This window comes from Melitaea cinxia, chromosome Z (genome assembly GCF_905220565.1).
Source record: "Melitaea cinxia chromosome Z, ilMelCinx1.1, whole genome shotgun sequence".
NCBI classification, from domain to species: Eukaryota; Metazoa; Arthropoda; class Insecta; order Lepidoptera; family Nymphalidae; genus Melitaea; species Melitaea cinxia.
Window position 1 is genome coordinate 11,892,341 of NC_059424.1, and position 19,400 is coordinate 11,911,740.

Sequence of the window (19,400 nt, forward strand, 5' to 3'; positions counted from 1 at the left end):
TGTCCAACTGTCCGACTGTCCGAGATGATGTTATTCGTACGACGTTCGTTAGCTCTAAAATGAAACAGAACTATACAGCAGAACGGTACAAAAATATTCTCGTTTAAACATTTATTTTGAATTTTAGTGATTTAAAAAACCTTTTAAATACACTTTTAAGTAAAAGGAATTTGTTTACGTTATATTATGGAAATCCAATAATGTGTATAATGAGGTTTGTTATTTCACAATCGTATCTTTAGTGCTAGGAGACAAAAAAAGAAATATATGAAAATGATGAAAAAATAAGTATTTCGACCTGTACACTGTTTTGTAGCCAGGTACTGTTTATTATCATTAAGTTAAAAAATCTGGGTACTACTAAGTATTAATAGTACTAATAAGGTTTACTAGTACATTTTTCGAATTGTACGTATGGGGTGCGCACCTGACAACGACCGATTAAGCTCAAGACTAGACGATTGTAACAATATCATAAAAACATAGAGCAACACGGAGGGGAGTAGCCATGCACAGGCGTTCCCCTCTGTCAAGGTATAAGTCCAAATGGTCCTACGCATACAATAAAACTACACTAGACTAATTCTAGTTGCGCGATTGAATCAACGTCCCTCAAAATATGCCGAATTGTTCTGTTTTCTGCCGTCAAAAGAGATCTGCCACGTCAAATTTACTAAAAAATGGCGTTACCCTTTCATATGTAAGTATTTTTAATCACATTTTTACTGTATACTTTTTTCAAACCTTTTATAAACTTAAAAAGTACAAATGTCATTGGCCGTGTTGTGTCGGATTTGTTTACCAACACAGGCCGCTCGCCCTCATACAATATGCGGATCGGTCGAGCGACTGATCCGAGTATATTTCCGAAAAGTTGCTGTCGCCGAGCGATAGTGTTGTACCGGTTTGTTTGTAGATAGTAATTGATAAAAACCGCAAAGATAAAAGAGGGGACAGACATATTTGAGATTCTGATTTATTTATAATATAATATTGTGAGCTTAAATTTAATATACGTACTTTATAATAAAATTGCAATAAAATAAATGTTATACAATACTTACGAGTATTAACACATTTTACTATAATTACTTAGGCTCAGGAAAAAGATAGGTCCTTTATAGGAATGTTTATCTAATAATACAACTAGCGACCCGCCCCGGCTTCGCACGGGTGCAATGCTGATACTAAATATACTACAGAATATCTTTATTTATAGTATTATTTATAGTATGACTACTTTTGGTTTCGGAGCGTTTGGAAACAATTTATATTAATTTAAATAGCTTCAGCCTGTAATATCCCACTACTGGGCATAAGCCTCTTTCCCCATGTAGGAGAAGGATCAGACCTTAATCCACCAAGCTCCTCCAATGCGGGTTGGCGGATATATTCCCTACTATGAGTAACGATCGCTATCAGGTGTACATGATAACAACCGGGACCGACGGCTTAACGTGCTCTCCAAGGCACGGTGGGGAGACCCACAAGGACTGCACAAACACCCCGACCACGGCAAACACCTGTATGGCCAATACAAATGTTTGTCATGTGCGGGGATCGCACCCGCAACCGCCAGCGCAACAGGTACAATCCATGGCTGTGACCGCTACGCCAAGGCGGCGATTTATATTAATTTACTATTAACTAACTTAATTTAAATAAAATAAAATGAAAGACATGTAACCTAATTGGAAATAAATTTGGAGTCTTTAATGTCTCTGCTTAACTACTACAGTCTTGGGCCCAGCGGATGTCAGGGGGGGCCGACCAGACGCTGAGTTTGCGTCTCTTGCTTATTCTATGAATTATTTTATGTATCTTATTCTATGCACCTTGTTCTATGTATCTTAGTCTATGTATAATATATAAGGCGGATGGACGAGTCGTAATTATAACTCCTCCATCCCTAAGAGGAAAATTATCGGAAGGATCGATTTGAGATTTAGTCCGATAATTTTACTTAAATAATAAACATTTTGGCAATTTTGGCCACATTACATAAAATATAAAAAAGAAAACTAGACTTAAAATTACTAGAACTAATGTTACGTATCTTAAAATTTCACTGAAGTTATCGTCTTTCTTATCATTCAAACACTTTTAATAACTGCACTATGTTTTAACGAAAAGGCCATATATTTCACTTTATCTAAACCTATTCCTTTCATGTTGAGTACACTTGCACTAGATAGAGTCATATCCGTTTTTAATTGGGATCTTCTTAGCGACATTTGATTCTCTTAGAACTCGGTGGTGGAAGGGAACTCAGTGAATTGCTAGGTCACAGGGTTCATCGATAGTCATCAGGTAAGTGCCAAATACAAATTGTTTACTGATCTCAGGACCACATTGCTTGGTCAGCGTTATCTGAATTGCATAGGAATTGGTCGCTGGTCGACAATGAACAGCACGGTTTTACAAGTGGTAAGTACTTTATTCCTTTCGCCAAAAGGTAAGGATATTTGGGAATAATGGTTACAGATTTGTTTTCTGGTTCATGAAAAATTGGTAATGAATATATATATCTTAAAATAATTATACGTCGAGTTATCTGTAATTGGTATTTCCATTGTAAATGTTATCTGATTGTTTTTAATATGTGATTTTACAAAAAATGCTTTCCTCTATTTTTAATAAATATGTTTTTGCTGGTGGATTATACTAAGCTTATAGAATTACAGATTAAATAGGTTCGAACATTTTTGTATGGAGCCTGGCACATCTAGCCGCCGCCATCTTGATTTTTTTTCAAAATTTCCGAGCACGTTAAAAGTGGTATATTTGGATAGAGGACACTTATACAAACAAAAAATGTTATATAACATGGTATCCTAAAGTGTCACGTTTCCGAGAGTTTTGGAAGTAAAGATCGCCATATGAGTCCAAAGGCGATCATTGAAAATCGAGTAATTACGCGTACATTCCATTCCAAAAAAAAAACCAAGATGGCGGCGGCTAGATATGCCAGGCTCCATAGGTTCGTCCAAGGTTCGTACCCCTTTAAATGATGTAATGATTCTGTAGAATTTACAATTGGTTGATGTATAATATAGAGAGTTTACTTAATGCTAATGCTATTTCCATTTCTGCTATTATTCTGCTTCCTAGATACATCTTTCAGTAAAATTTCAACTTTTGTTAAACGATTTTGAAAGTGAACAGAGTTCTGATTCATTGTTTCAGTTATATTGATAAAACTATCGAACATTTTAGAGACTATTGTTAGTTTCTTTGAAATATTAATTTGATTATTATTTAAATTGGAGATAATCACGTATAGTATTTAATCGCATCATCATGATCCAGATTACCAGTTATTATTTTTATTACGGAACCCAAAGGATTTATAAAACCTCTCTTAGAACGTTTCTGTGGTACTAGTTGACTGTATTTTTCTATTGTTATGTCGTGTATAAAATCTGTATGAATCTAAATACTTGTTAGTTCTTGAGAGTATGATGTATTCCAATCAATTATTATTGGTAATTTATGAGAATGTTATTTAAATCATTACAAGTTTGTTCTAAACTTAAAAGCTTAACTATATAGTACAGTGGTCAGTTTGAATGTGAGCTTTACCTTCCTTTACCATGATGCAGCAGAAACTGCGGAGGATATTAACAAAGTCCACTCGACAATCATCTGTCGTTGTTAATTAAGGCAAAATTGCTCTCAGATATCTTGAGGTGAGAATTCATTTCATTATGAAAAAAACAAATTAGTTTTATTTAAAGGCCAGTAAATCAAATAATTAAAATAATTATTTAAAAAAATGTATTTTATTTCTATTGCAAATATAAACACACTGGCATATTTAGCGGAACACAAAAAAGGGTCCATAATTAAAAAAAAAATAGTTTTATTTTAAAATCTACTTACTACACTTCTTTTGTTAGTTAAAGTTTCATTTGTTTTTCTTAAAATGAGATCACATTATGAACAGATTTTGCGAGTAAAGGCTATTTGTGAAAAATGGTACATTTTTGAACTTTTCATGTAACCGGGAAAAGTGAAAATTAATATTAAAACAACAATTAATTAAATTAGAAAAATGTTGATTAATATCGCGTGTTTCCTCCACGTGCTCTTATTAAAGTTTCTACCCGTCTAGGCATTCTGAGAATGATGTCATCGATGGTCTCCTGGGATAGTCTCTGCCATTCCTCAACTACGGCAATTCGCAGTTCACCCACGTTGGTAAGAGCTGGAATTCTGGACTTAATTTTTCTTTTCAGCAAGTCCCAAACGTGCTCTATTGGGTTCATATCTGGTGATCTCGCCGGTCACTCCATAACAGTGATATTCATATCATTAAGATAAGATTATCCTGCATAAAAACAAAATCGTCACCGATATTTGGGGCAAACGGTACGACACTTTCTTCTAAAACTTCTCTGATATAGCGGTCTGCAGTCAGACTCCCTCTGTCAATCACTACCAAGTCTGTGCGATCTCCCAAACAAATGCCCGCCCAAACCATTATTGATCCACCACCGAATGCAATTGTAGTTTCAAAATTTGTCTGAATGTATCGTTCTCCTTTGCGTCTGTATATTCTTTGCCTGCCGTCAATTTGATTTAAGAGAATTCTGCACTCATCACTAAACAATACCTTACTGCATTGGTCCGTGTTCCTGAGTCGATGGTCCTGAGCTAAAGTTGACCTGGTTCTACGATGATTTACCTCGAGACTTGGAGCCTTGGCGGGCACAAATGAACCCAAACCAGCTTCTTCGAACCTTCTTCGTACCGTACGCTCACTTACGGTTACACCCCGCACTGCTTCTAGCTCGTGTCGGGCTTGGACGGCTGTCAAACGGGGATTCCTACGTACACGAAGCCGAATGAAACGATCATCCTTACTCGAAGTGCGTCTTTTTCTGTCTTGTCCTGCTCTTCTCACATAAGTACCGGTCTCCCTGAACTGTTGGATACTGCGATGGATCGTTGAAACTGGTCGACGAAGATCTCTGGATATCACTCTGTAGGTTTGACAATTTCTTCGCATTTCGAGTGCCTTGGCAATTTCCGTTAGGGCTAAGTCAGGCATAATTCAGTCCTCAACTCCAAAAAGATACGCGATTAAAAAAACTAACAAAAAACAGTATTTCAATGAAATTTTAAATCAAACTCAGAAGGAAGAAGTACTCGAAGTTCGCTCCAGATAAGGTGTATTTGTATAAAATTAAAACAATGGCATAAAATGTGATGTTCAGTTGTTTTCTTAATTTGAAAATATTTCTTTTTAACCCATATGTGCTCAACTTTTTTTTTCGTAAAAACTGATATTTTTTTCGTTATATTCTAAGTCCAATAAGCATAAAAATAAAGGTATTCTGAAAATTAAATAAAAAAAAAATATGCCGTTTTGGACATTTTCACCGCCCCAATTTTGGGGCGCTGAGCACGGCAGATCACGTCTATAACCACTCCTTAATTTTTTCAATTGCATTTATTTTAAAGAGTAATATTAATAAAATAACTGTTATAGAGGTAGTAAAGAAATTTTTATTACATCTAAGAACATCTATACACATCCACACATCAGAATAATACCACTTTTTTTATTTATGCTATTGCGGTAGCAGCCTATATTTTGATCTAGACGATCTACTCCGCCCATATATTGATTATACATTTGAACACATAAGGGCTGTTAAATCGAGGGTTCTTTTACAGCACTTGACCATCGCTTGCGGATCCAACTGGAGAAACGCCTTCACAGCTCGAAGCTACGGTAACGACGTTACTGACGTTGTATCGCACTAGGGACACGCCTGATGTTTCATCAATGATTTGATGAAACATCAGGCGTGTTGATCATAGCTCCCTCGCTGCTTTTTCTTTATGTCGTCGATTGACTCCAGCAGCGCATTTTCGACCCTTTGGCCCGTATTGTTCATGTCCCCTGGTGACCAAAATCCTTCAAAGCGATAAGCAATCTAAACGATGTAAAGAAATTGTCTATGTAAACATGAACTCGAAAATCTGTAGGCAATTTGGCCGCCAAGTTCGTAATGACAGATCCTCCAACACCTAGATCGGGATTAGTGTTACCTGTGCTACCTCTTTTTGGCGCAGAAGTGGATGTATCTCCCGATAGGGATATCTTGTCGTCATCAATCGAGTCCACTTCTATAACTTATCTTTGTAAAAGTGAACCCAATTTGCGCACACATACAAGCAGCGCCTCGGCTCGATACAAGCAGCGCCTCGGCTCGTAGTTGATTGCCTGTCAGGTGATTGATATTACCTACAAGCGCATTTACTTCGTCACTATCGCAGTCTCTCGTCAACATTTGGTTGCTGGGCTATGTGTAGATAGTGTCCTCATCTTCCGTCTCCAATAAGTCGATAATTTCTGCCAAACTCAACCTAAAACAACATAATAAATTTAAAAGTATAACATATAAAGTACCAATATAACTGGAAGTTGCTATAAACAATGTAAATAAAATATAACACATATACTATGAAGTTTGAAATCAACATGCAAGTACGTGCCCAGCGCCCCAATAATGGGGCGCTATAAATAATGCCTCTAAAAAACTAAATCTCAACCGAAAGAATTGATTTTTATCACAAAACTAATCAAATATAAAATAATACATATAAAAAAACTGCTTTACACGGTTTTACTTATAAATAAATAAAAAATAAACTTACTTTTTATTCCCGCCATCGTGAACACCACACTTGCACTTTCTATTCTTCCAAAAAACAGAAAAAATGGCGCCAGCAAATTTTCGTTTTTTTTTTTTTTTATAATGTCAAAATGTAAACAAAGCGAACAGTACCATTCAATAATCAAACCACAGTTTTAGTTCGACACAGAAAATAAATAACCTGCCGTTTTAAAAATGGGGCGGTGAGCACATATGGGTTAAATTAAATGACGTATAAACCAGCCAGCAACCTTATATAATACTGATATCAAACCTTTATTTTATGTTCCGCTAAATATGCCGGTGTGTGTATTATATTATTATGTGCACACGGCTACAGATCAGGATATACATTTCCAGTTTAACCTGATCTCCCATTATTCGGAAAACCTATCTGTATTGAAAAAAACCCTCTCTATCTCGGAAAAAGAACCGTTTTTTTACAGCTCTAGTGCAGTCTAAGCATTTCAGATAAAAAGTACGAGTGTCCGAATTTACAAATAGTTATTACAAGTCGTAAGTATTCATTTACCGATTTCGGTTGAGTACATTTACTTAAACTTCAAGTTAAGAGAGTAATAATTAATACACGAAAACATGAGAAAATTTCCCAATATGGTTACACTGAAAAAAAATCTCTCTGACTCTAATGCACAGAGTATAGCAATACTTATAGAAACTCTAATGACACAGAATGTATCTATGTGTGAAAAATGCCTGTTTTTAAATTAGTATTGCTGACGATTATTTTTATGTGGGAATTAAATAGTGTGCGTCATGATGATTTCCCCCCGCAAAAAATGACAGACAGTTTTGTATCGGTAAAAAAGGCTATGGCTACTTCCGTCCGTGTTGCTCTTTGAATAAAAATGAGGAATTAATATGTTTCTTTAAAGTCGTTTACACTACCGAAATAATTTTAAAAACCTTTTGTTCGTTACGGACTTTGAATAAGAAAGTACGTGTTGAATGAAAATTATTGACATACATACGAGTATACAAATACGGTTATTGAACTTAGACTTATACACTGGTGCAGCTCATTACCAAAAGCTTTAAATACGATTTCCATAGCAACGAATTGATTTACGTTTATTTAATTTTATACGTCCTAACAGTTATTTTTTTGTTGTTTTATTCATATTAACTATGTCTATTGTAGAAATTATTAACCATGATGAAGTCATTTATAGAATTCTAGATAAACCGCCACCAGAACCACCAAAAACTCCTAGGTAGGTAAATATACCTACTTGTATTGCGTAACACGTAAAAAAATAACAGCAATTGTTCTTTGTTTCGTATTAATAATACTTTAATGTAAAATTGTTATTGTAAAGAATTTGTAATTTGAAACACTTAGATATGAATCTCAGCTGGAACGACAACTTAAAGAATTAAAAATACCGAAGTTACGAAGAACTTTTGGGTATGCAGAAACACCTCTTAACCCTCCTGAGAAGTTTTTAAGGCAGGGTGAAGGAGTCGGTCATCCTATTAAAAAATCTGATCATAAATGTAATGTGTCAGGAAAACTTCCACCAGTTCCTAAACATAATGATTTCGCAAAAAGGGCCGAAAAACCTAACACTAATTTCAGAGTACTAAATATAAAAAAAGTAATAAAAGCAAAACCTAAAACTCCGGAACCAAGGTAACCAAAATGGTTTTGTAGTTTGCTCCTTTGAACCATGCATAGTTCCATAATTTCTCAGAATTTGCATTGAATCTCTGAACTTGTAGTACATAAATCTAGATTTTAAACAATATACTTACTGAATAACTTGTAGTAATGTAGTAAAAATGAAATCGTAATCTTTATCTCGGTTTTATGGTGATAGGTAAGTTTCCACACTATATGGTTATACAATGTCATACTCCCCGAGTCCTAGAGGGTAGAGAGGAGCATATCTTTTAACTGGCACTCGGCAGTGATAATGGCAGGTTATAGTGTGAGTTAGAGAAGCAGAGACGGGTTGCCGAAGATTCGGCTTACTGCTGCTCGATATAAGAGTTCATTTTTTAATGTTATCTAGGTAAGCATAATTTTTCAGGCTAGTGGATACGAGAGATGGACACATTAAAAAGATAAAAGGATCGGGAGAAATTCCAGAATATTGCCTCAGAAAAGATTTTGGTCAAATGCCTGCTTACTTAGTTAAAAGAAATAGACGAATCCAAAAACAACTTGATAAGATTAAATACGCAGAGGAACATAAAGAAAGTTTATGCAAACTTATTAGTGCACAAGAAAGACAGGAATTGCTGAACGTAATAATAATTTATGTGATAAACAGTGAAGCAAATAAATTCAATAAGTTTGTTTTATTATCTATACAAATAAATAAAATTGGAGTGTCTGTTTGTAATATTAAAATAATCGCTTTTTACTAAATTGATGTTTTTTGTTAAATTCCACGCGGACGAAGTCGCGAGCAAAGCTAGTTATCATATAAAATTTTAACCAAGTTCTTACTGTTTCTTCATTTTTTAGGATTTAAAAAGTAACTGGCAGATTTTGCAAAAAGCTTTTCTACAGCTTCCAATGTTGACGGATACTATACCTAAAATTCTACGAAAAACGAAAATGGAACAGGAATTACGACAACTGGAAAAAGATATAGCTCTGGTTGAATCAAACCCATATATTTATATTTACGAATAACGAAATAATTCGTACTTCTGATGTTTTATTTTTTATTATAATGTTACGAATAGTCTTTGGCAATAAAATTATCCGATATAAAGGCGTTTTAATTTTATAACCTAAAAAGAAAATTCTTTAATAATTCCATTTTAAGGCAAAAATGCCTTATAACATGGAAAAGAGTCGATACTCTTTAAATGCTGATCGGTTTTGACCAAAAATAGCTAAGAACCATCGCCAGCAAACAAGCTTTCATGTTAAAGAAAAATGCCTCAAAATCGATCCATCCCTTCAGAGAGCTTATGATGTCACAGACAGACTTTAATGTTCTTCTTTTTGCGTCAGGGGGTTATAAATAAATAATGTTTCAGTGGAATCTAAGTAATTGATTTGCGCGTTTTTATGTTCAACATAACAAAGCTGGGCGAAGTTAAAAAACATTCTTATATTATTTGTTATTATTGAATGACTCATGAAATTAGTGGGCTCTAAATAGAGGTTTCCCAAAAAAGTCTAATAATAAACCAGCTTGTACTGCATCCCTGCCTGCCTCGTTCAGACATGTCCATGGTTGGGTATTACACGAAAGTTCTTGAGACTGTGTAAGTAATAAATGTAAATAAATATTTGTTTATTTATTTATTTATATATTTATTTGTATAAAAATACACAGCTACATTTTATGTTTCTTAAATCAATACAGAGCATCCAAACAAAAGCCAATTTCGTATTTTACATTATTTAAATTACACAGTTAAGGTAGACAAAGTTGATTTGAGGTAGTAAAACACAGTTACAATAAAAATGAGAAATGTATAAAATCTAAAATATCCATGGTCAATAATGTGTAGATGTGTATGTGTAATTTTGTGAGTGTATGCCTGTATATTTGTATGTAAGTGGGTGTGGGTATGGATAAGTGACTGTGTAGATTATTCATACGTGCTAGCAAGTTTCTCTATTACAGTCCTTATAAAGGAACTTCTAGATGTGGAAAAAAGGTCAATCTCAGAAAACAACTTGTTATACTGTCGTGGCAGTCGACATCTTATTGAATTCCTGCTATAGTTTGAGCCACAAAGGAGAACATGAAAGAGATTCGTGTGCCTGAATGCAATTAATAGAATTAGAACACATGTCATGTAATAACATCATATCTGCTACATTACGGCGATCTTCCAAGGTGGTAATTTTATAATGAGCACACGAGGTATCATAATTCGGATCCCTATGTCCAGTGCGAAAATTTAAATATTGAACAAATTTACGTTGAATTTTTTCCAAAACCTGAACATATGTTACACACTGGGGATTCCATACGGAAGATCAATAATCCAGGAGACTTTGAAAATAGGAATAATAAAGCAATTTTATTGTATTTATGTTATTGAATTTTTTATTATGTTTATATGTATTATAATTATTTGTTATGTTTATTTTTTAGTTATATTTATGTTACGTATAGCTCTTACGTAAATATAAAGTTAAATTTATAGAAGGGTCAAAAATAAAATTGCCAATATTTTAAACTAACAATATATATTATGAAAAGTCATAAAAGTATGGAAATGTTGAGCTACAAAGATAACCTAATTGACTAGATTGTATTTTAAATTTACTACAAACATTGAGCTTCTTGAAATTCTAATACTAAATGCAGATATGTCATATTATATAGAACACCAGCTTATAAACGGATTATCAGAATTATATCATAACAAATATACTGAACACAAACAATTTGGCCTCTATTAAAGAATAAATATATTAGTAAAAATATAGCTAAATTCTTAATCAGATTGCACAATTTCTTTGGTAGTTTTTATATTGTTTAGCTTCATTGCAATAAATCGAAATCTTATAATTAATAAAAATAATACTGTTACCAGATTCTTAATATTCACAATTGAAAACCTGTTTCTTAGTTAAATTAATGATGACAAAAATATACAATAAATAAATGTATATTGTACAATAATCAAATCACTCAATGTGTGCTACTATATATCATCATTTTATATTATTTAAACATAGTAAAATATTGAACAATGCATTACATTAGTTATAATTATGATTTAGTAAGAATTTGGTTTATCATATATGTATCTAAAAATAACATAAGTTTAAAAATTATATAAAGCTTACTAATTAGTATCGTAATATTACCTCAATAATATACTATATACAAAAATATAAGTGATATATATTAACCCTAAATGGAAATCTTCAAAGACTAGATTCGATCAACTTGGAGGGAATTTGTTAAGTCAAAATTTCCAAATCTCTAGTAATAATTATTTTTGTTATGATTTGACGTAAACATTTGCAAATATAAATACAGCACCAGCGATCAGGATGGTCATTGGTGCGAAATTAAAAAAAATGTAGTTTAGGAAAAAATCAAAACAGTGTTAGTAGAAAGAATAGCGGGAAAGCTTGATATTTTGTACAAAATTACAAATATACTTAGGTTTCCTTTCAGTATTTTAATTTGTACTTTGTATTGATACTGACATTTGAAGTTTAAGTTTTGATTAGTGATATTAAAAAGCAAGTTGATCGTGTGGATATCCAGACATTTACAAACTTTTTATATCAGAATAATAATCAAACCCCATTTTATGTTTTTATATAAAAATACTTTTTTACAGCTGTCAAGAATTTGTTTTAAATTCTTCTTTATATTTTATAGATATTACAAATAGTTAAACCTGGTTAATTGGGATCTCAAGGGACCAAGGATTTTGAACCATTTAAAGACGTATTCATTTATCCAATTTTGCTATTAGGTTTAAAATTTAATTGCCTCATTTACAGAGGCCCTCGCGTATAGAGGTCGAAATGTATCGTTATTCCATTTATAAAGGTGAAAATATTAATAAAAATGCGTATTTTTGGTGTTATGAATTAAGTATAGGTATGTATTGATAATAATAAAAAGAAAAACTACAATACAGTAACATTTATGACTTAAAGTAATCGGTTAGGTTTGTTTGTATTTGATTGCTAGTTGCTTGAACCTATTTCTCGACGGAATGGAATTTGATCAAAAATACTAGGATTATCATTATTTGACATCTCAAAATATTTGTGTGAAGTTTCTAAAGCTTCCATTGCCTCACGCTTTGAAATTTTTACTAAAGTCTCTTTCTCAGTCTCCGTCTACTTTGTCTTCTTCTGTGTCCAAAAAAGAATACATCGAAACGATATCTATTGCCTCACGCTTTAAATTTTTTACTGAAGTCTCATCACAGTCTTCTTCTACTTTTTCTTCTTCCGTGTCCAAAGAAGAATACGTCGAAAGGATATCATCTTCATTGAGCTGTTCTAAAATGAGTACATCATCCTCCATAGAAACGAAGTCCTGAAAAGTCTGCTGCTGGTCATTTTGGTCGTTCGTACAGGTGGTAATTATTTTGTTCCATTCTGAAATCGTAACTCCTCTTGTAGGCTCTCAGGTTCAGATATATTCGTCACTTTGAATCCAGCTTCTTTGTAGCAATTACTAATTGTGGTTTTACTAACAGAAAACCAAGCTTTTCTCGCAAATCTCATGGCCTGGAGGGCGTTGATTTCAGAACTTTTATCCTCTTCTATAGATTTAAGAACATATTTTACAACTTCCTTTAGTTGTTAATAATACCTTGATCCATGGGCTGCGGTAAGTACAATAATTTAACATAGTCTAAAATAATATAGAATAACGAAAAAAATCTAAAATAAAAAATCTTTCGTTTTTGGGCCCTCATATCAGCGTTCACTTTTTTGACCAATTTGAAAATAAGTCATCCACGCCTTTTTATTGTTTTCATAATTAACTGGCAACGTTTTAATTCCCTTGAAGAATTTTGGATTCATAGATTTTCCAATTATGAGAAGTAGCAGCTTTTCAGTTCCAGACATATTCGCACATACAAGTACAGTGACCCGATCTTTACTCAATTTACCACCATGGCAAGGCTGACCTTTGAAAATGTTTTATCCGGTAGACACTTGTAGAATAAGCCCGTTTCATCGGCGCTGAATACGTCGTCGGGGGAATAATCGTATAATAAAACTGGAAGGTTTTCAATCCACTCATTACATCCGTTGCTGTCCACAGAATTACTGTCGCCACAAATATTTTTGAATGCGATATTGTGTTTTTTCTTAAAGGCCTCCAAACAACTATTACTGCCAGAAAAATTATCAATATGGACCTTACTCGCAAATTCTCGAGCTTTCTCTTTAATCATTGGTCCACTTATTGGAATGTTATTATTCCTTACCTGCTTTATCCATGTCGAGAGACATTTTTCAAGTTCAGGATTTTTTGCTGATCGTATTCGTTTTAGTTTTCCTTTTCCATCTATACACTGAGACCGAATTTTCTCGTTATTTTGAATAATTCTACACAGGTTTGACTTTGGTATCTTATACTCGGAGCACATTTGATCACGCGACTTTCCATAATCATAATCTGATAGAAGCTCTAATTTTTCAGAAGCTGATAATGTGTTACAAATAATAATGTGTATATAATAATGTGTTAATGTGTTGTGTGTGTGTTGTTGTAATACATTTGGACATTTTGTGAACTTTTATTCTATTGTTTGTAGGTCAAAATTTGAGATAGTACTGACAAACTAAGCACGTGCGAAAGAAATTGAACTGTTTATAAACAATCATGTCGAAACATGTCCCAACCTGATAAATTGTCTTACTTAAAGGGAATTGAGCTCCAGAGTCCCAATTATAGAGTAAACATCGAAAAAATCCTGGACATCAAATCTCATTTAACCGTGTTCGAAACGCCCTATTGACAAAGGTGATTCGATGAAAAAGTGCCGGGACCTCTTTGTAGTTCTCAATAGAGGTTTCTCACTTATCCAGGTCCCACTTAACCAGGTTTCACTGTATTATAATTACTTCATTCGTTAAATAGATCATTCGCTAATAATGTATTTTTTTCTATGTGTTATAAAGTAAAATATTATTATGTAATTTTTTACATTACGAAATTTGCTTCTTAGGTAATGGATTTTTCCCTACCAAAAGCCCAGTTTACTAACTTTTGTTTTTATGTCACTAAGTCGGCAAACAAGCGTACGGCTCACGTGATGGTAAGCGATTACCGTAGCTTATAGATACCTGCAACACCAGAAGCATCGCAAGCGCGTTGCCGACCCAATCCCCAATCCCCCCAGGAGCTCTGGTCACCTTACTCACCAACAGGAACACAATACTGCTTGAAAACAGTATTATTTTGTTGTGATCTTCTGTAAGGTTAAGGTCGGGCTGCCCTAAATAATCAAAATGATTGAATGACAATTTAAGATAATAATCTATTTTTCTATTTCCTGGAATTAAGTTTCCCTGGAATTAAGTGTCCTCAGTTAAAAAATTTGATTAATTAATAATTATATATTTAGAAATCGATTTGATATTAAAATCCGTTCAGAGAACGAAATCCGGCATCCCACTATATTTTTTTTTCATCAAAATTGACATCTAACATAAAAAATTCGCGTGTCGCGGTTTTTGTTGCCAAACTCCTCCGAGCTGGACCGAAATTATGTGTGCATATTGGGTAGGTCCGTGAATCGGCCAACATCTATTTTTTATACCCCTAAATGATAATGGTGACCCACCCTAAATAGTTTTTTTTTCATTTTTTTGACAAAATTATATATTTTTATTTTATTATGATTTGGCATTGAAAAATACATACAAACCTAAATTTTCACCCTTCTACCACCAGCCCCTATTTTTTAATAGCGTTTAGCGGCAAGACAACGTTTGTCGGGTCAGCTAGTAATGTATATTTTCTTTTATCGACTGTTATATATTTTAATCTAGGCAGTTCACTTTTTTTAATCGTCTACCTAAGGTTGCATTATTTTCAAGTCTAAATTCTAAGATAATAGATATAATTAAAAGGACGTATTTTATATATTTTTGCGACGGTTTCGCGACGATTAATTATTATATTATACTTATAAATAGCTGGGCCCCGCGGTATCACCCACGATGATTTAAGGAAAAAATTAGCCTTCCTTCATCTTAAAGCATACCTAACCTTCCTTTTAAACAGTTTAAACTTTTTTGTTGTGGATGCCGGTAGATCAAGCAATTATCTATAAAATAATAAATAATTTGTGGAGTAATTGTGAGGTTTTTTATAAACAGGGAGGCAAACATATTAATCTTAGCGTATTAATATATATGATACGTATTCATGTGTTTGGCTTTATCAAATGGAAGTGAAGTTTTACTTTATAAATTGTTTACAAGAATACTTTGAATTTTAACTTCAATGAATTTCAACTTATTGCTAAATATTCGAAAACACTCATCATTCCTAATTTTTAATGAATCTATGGAATATAAATATAATTTCCCTTGTCTAAAGTATTCGAATATTATAGTCATAGCCAAACTTTACACATTTTCTTACCAAATTTCTTGTTTCTTTAACAGAAATAAAATATAATAAAAACATATCCAAACTAGTAGCTAAAATAGAACTTTATTTTGTTTTCGTATTTTTCGATAATATTAAAAAATATTTAACGAAACAAAAGGCATATTATGTATACATGAATACCAACGCTACAAGTAGGAGTATGAAGTTTGAAGGATAGAGTCTATCTTTTAAAAAGATATTGCAAAGCAATAATCTTACTGGCAGTACTAATTTTACACAGAAGAAAATAGTATGTTATGTATGGAAATGCTTGTCAAATATGCTAAAGTCTCACGTTTTACTGATTAATATTTAAAAAAATCTAATTTCGTATTTTAATTGAAGACAAGTTTGAACCAATACAACACATAACCAGTGGCGTAGCGTAGTGCCGGCAGGGGCGGCCCGCCTCGGGCGGCACTTACGGCTTTAGGAGGCGGCCAAATTTAAGAATACTCAAATAATAAAAATATTTTGTAAATATTTGAACCATATTATTTTTATCGCAACTACAAATTCGGACCGATTGAAAGGATACTATAAAAAAGGTACTTTTTTTCCGTTAATAATTTCTAAAATAATAATATTCAAGGTATTTTGAAAAAAGATCCCGAAAGAAGAGGAATATTATTCCTATTATTATTATTATTATATTATGGAATATTAAATATTATTATTTTAAGGAAAATTATTGGAAATAAAAAATTGTGCCTCCCGGACCTCTCTCTATTATTTATATATTCTTTTTTACTCTGAAAATAGTGCTCCACGAGGTCGTTACGGCATAGGCGCGCTGTCTAAAAAGCCGGTATATCACCTAAAATATTTTTTAACGTGACAACGTCTAATAAATCGATGAACGCGGCGGCATGCACGAAAAATAATGACTCATTTTAGCGTTACGCTCATTGTACACTTGCGCCGCATCTATCTCTCTTCCACTCGATTGGCCTATGCGTCCGAGCAGATTTTTTTTTAAAACTAGCTATGCCCGCGATTTCATCCGCGTGGATTTTAACAAAAAAGTTTTTGTTCTGTTTGCAGTTATAAAATTAAATAAATCTCTAAAATAAAAGTAGCCTAAGTTACTTCTTATTACATCAACTATCTGCTAGTAAAAGTCCGTCAAAATCAGTCCAACCGTTTCAGGAATTAGCCGGAACAAACAGACAGAGAGAAAGATAGACAGACAAAAATTATAAAAAATGTTATTTTGGTATATGTACTGTGTATGCAAATGTATGTAATACACGGTATCAATCCATATGCATTTAGTAAAAAGCGGTTATTTGAATATTACAAATAAACACTCCAATTTTATTTATTTGTATAGATCTATAGATATAGCCTGTACAATGCAAAATAATGATGACTGTTCTTGCCGAAAAGTTCTCTATAATATTGTATGTAATGTATAGTATAGATTAAATTGAAATACCTAGATAAGAGGGCGGCAAAATTTTCTTCCGCCCCGGGCGGCCGACCACGCTACGCCACTGCACATAACACTGAAGAAGTGTTTTGATTAACAACTCTTTTTCAGTACAGAATATGAATACTTAGGTACGCAATTTTGCCCATACAAATCAGCTAGCACACTATTACTACTACTTGTTAAATCTTAAGAACTGCACCTGGAACACTATTCGATAAGCCTAAATTAATCTAATTACATTAAACGCGATAAAAAAATGTTAGTCATATTCAAAAATAAAAAGGTCTAAATCTAGCAGTATAATATAGGGTCAGCGGCCCAAGAAAGATATGAAAATAATGCACCGCCTAAAAAAAAAATCAAAATGACCGTCCTCGGTATAATACAAGATTCGGCATAAGAAATATTTACCATCATGTATTTAATAATAATGATCCAATGAATACCCAAAATAATACATATACCGATAATATTTGAAAAGTTGCCTGAAGGAATATACTCTAGAAAAGTGTTGTCTATTTTCCCCTTGCGCAACTATGGAGTTGCCAGATACAAACAGGTACTTTAACATCTATACATATAATAAAATGGTAGGAAAGTCAAAACTGTACATTAAATATTTTTTTTAAAGAATACTTGGGTGTGATCTACAATCGATACCGAATCCAAAAATATAGTTTTTAGAATTTTTGTTATATAATTGATTTGTATGTAAAATAAAAGGCTGCTAGGCATAGGCCTCTTTCCCCATGTAGGAGAAGGATCAGAGCTTAATCGACCGCGCTGCTCCAATGCGGTTTGTCGGATATATTCTGTACTACGAGCAACGAACGCGATCAGGTGTACATGATAATAACTGAGACCGACGGCTGCTCTCCGAGGCACGGTGGGGAGACCCATAGAGACTGCACAAACACCCAGACCACGGCAAACAACTGTATGGCCAATATAAATGTTTGTCATGTGCGGGGATCAAACCCGCAACCGCCAGCGCAACAGCCCCAAACCAATTATTATAAATATATAAGGTTGCCTAATAAAATCGTGTCTAGACAATTTTAGTTAATAAAATAGTTAATTCAATACTTTCAAAGTACATCTTCAATTTGTTTTTTTTTTTTTTACTAAAATGTAGCAGAGATTCTTAACCCCAGAGCAGGGCATATGTACTGGATCATTATTGTTAATATATCTATGAAATAATAAAAAAAAAAACAAATTCTTTTAATAGTAAATAAAATATAAAAATTCTATAAAAATATAGTGTAAACTTATATTTTTTAACTGATTTCAAACAAGGAGGAGGTTACTCAATTCAACCTATATTATATTTTTTTTCTATGTATGTTACGGGATAACTTCGTCGTTTATGAACCGATTTTGATAATTCTTTTTTTGTTGGAAAAGAGATATCCCTGGTATGGTACCATGATAAGGAAACCAGGATCTGATGATGGGATCCCAGAGAAATCGAGGGAAATCATCGACAACCCGCATAACTTTTTACTGGGTATACCGATTTTGATGATTTTTAATTTAATGGAAAGCCGATCTTTATCATGTGGTCACATTTAAATATCATTGAGATCTGATTACAACTTTTGGATTAATCTTTGATAATGCGTATTTACTTGAATATTTTTTTGTCTACCTACCTTTTATTACTTGTCGATGTAATTGAAGTCGGTTTTTTTTTCGTTTGTCAGCAAACACAATTATTCTAATGAATAGATTCTGTTTCATAAGTGTACAATACAATTTGAATAATATGAATTGAAATAAAATTGAACTGAAATAAAATGAATGTCTAATAGATCAATTACCTCCCGAACACAACGATGTGTGGCTGAAATCATAAAAATGCTAAGTTTGTATTTCACCAATGTGGCCACTCAAGTTATTTCCAAATATCTTTCTGGGGGCGCTGACCCTACCTTATCCTGTTAAACCCTTTGCTACAAATTGCCAGAATTAGACCTAAAGCTACACCTCACCTTTAATACAAATATTAGTATAATAATAACATTAACTTAGAAATAACATAAAACATGTAAAACCCTTAAATATTATAGGTATACATTTCTAGTAAAAGTAATACTGCAGTGTTAAATAATATTAAATTGCCTATGTTATGAGATCATAGAATTCTTGGAGATTATTGTACTTTAATTTAAATATATTAAGAAAATATAGTCTTACTAAAAT

General features: G+C 33.0%; 2 protein-coding genes across 2 annotated transcripts; one reads left to right on the forward strand and one right to left on the reverse strand.

Annotated features, from left to right (window-relative positions):
- The first annotated feature begins 7,666 nt into the window (after positions 1 to 7,666).
- Positions 7,667 to 9,411, forward strand: LOC123668579 (enkurin). The gene is made up of 4 exons (XM_045602310.1): positions 7,667 to 7,903; positions 8,032 to 8,322; positions 8,723 to 8,939; positions 9,163 to 9,411. Exons 1-4 carry the CDS (start codon positions 7,818 to 7,820, stop codon positions 9,331 to 9,333), a joined length of 765 nt encoding a protein of 254 aa, XP_045458266.1. The 5' UTR covers positions 7,667 to 7,817; the 3' UTR covers positions 9,334 to 9,411.
- A 3,842-nt stretch (positions 9,412 to 13,253) lies between these two features.
- On the reverse strand, positions 13,254 to 13,745 carry LOC123668802 (tigger transposable element-derived protein 4-like). Its single transcript, XM_045602495.1, has one exon. The coding sequence runs from the start codon at positions 13,743 to 13,745 to the stop codon at positions 13,254 to 13,256; it is 492 nt and encodes a 163-aa protein (XP_045458451.1).
- Between the last annotated feature and the right edge of the window lie 5,655 nt (positions 13,746 to 19,400).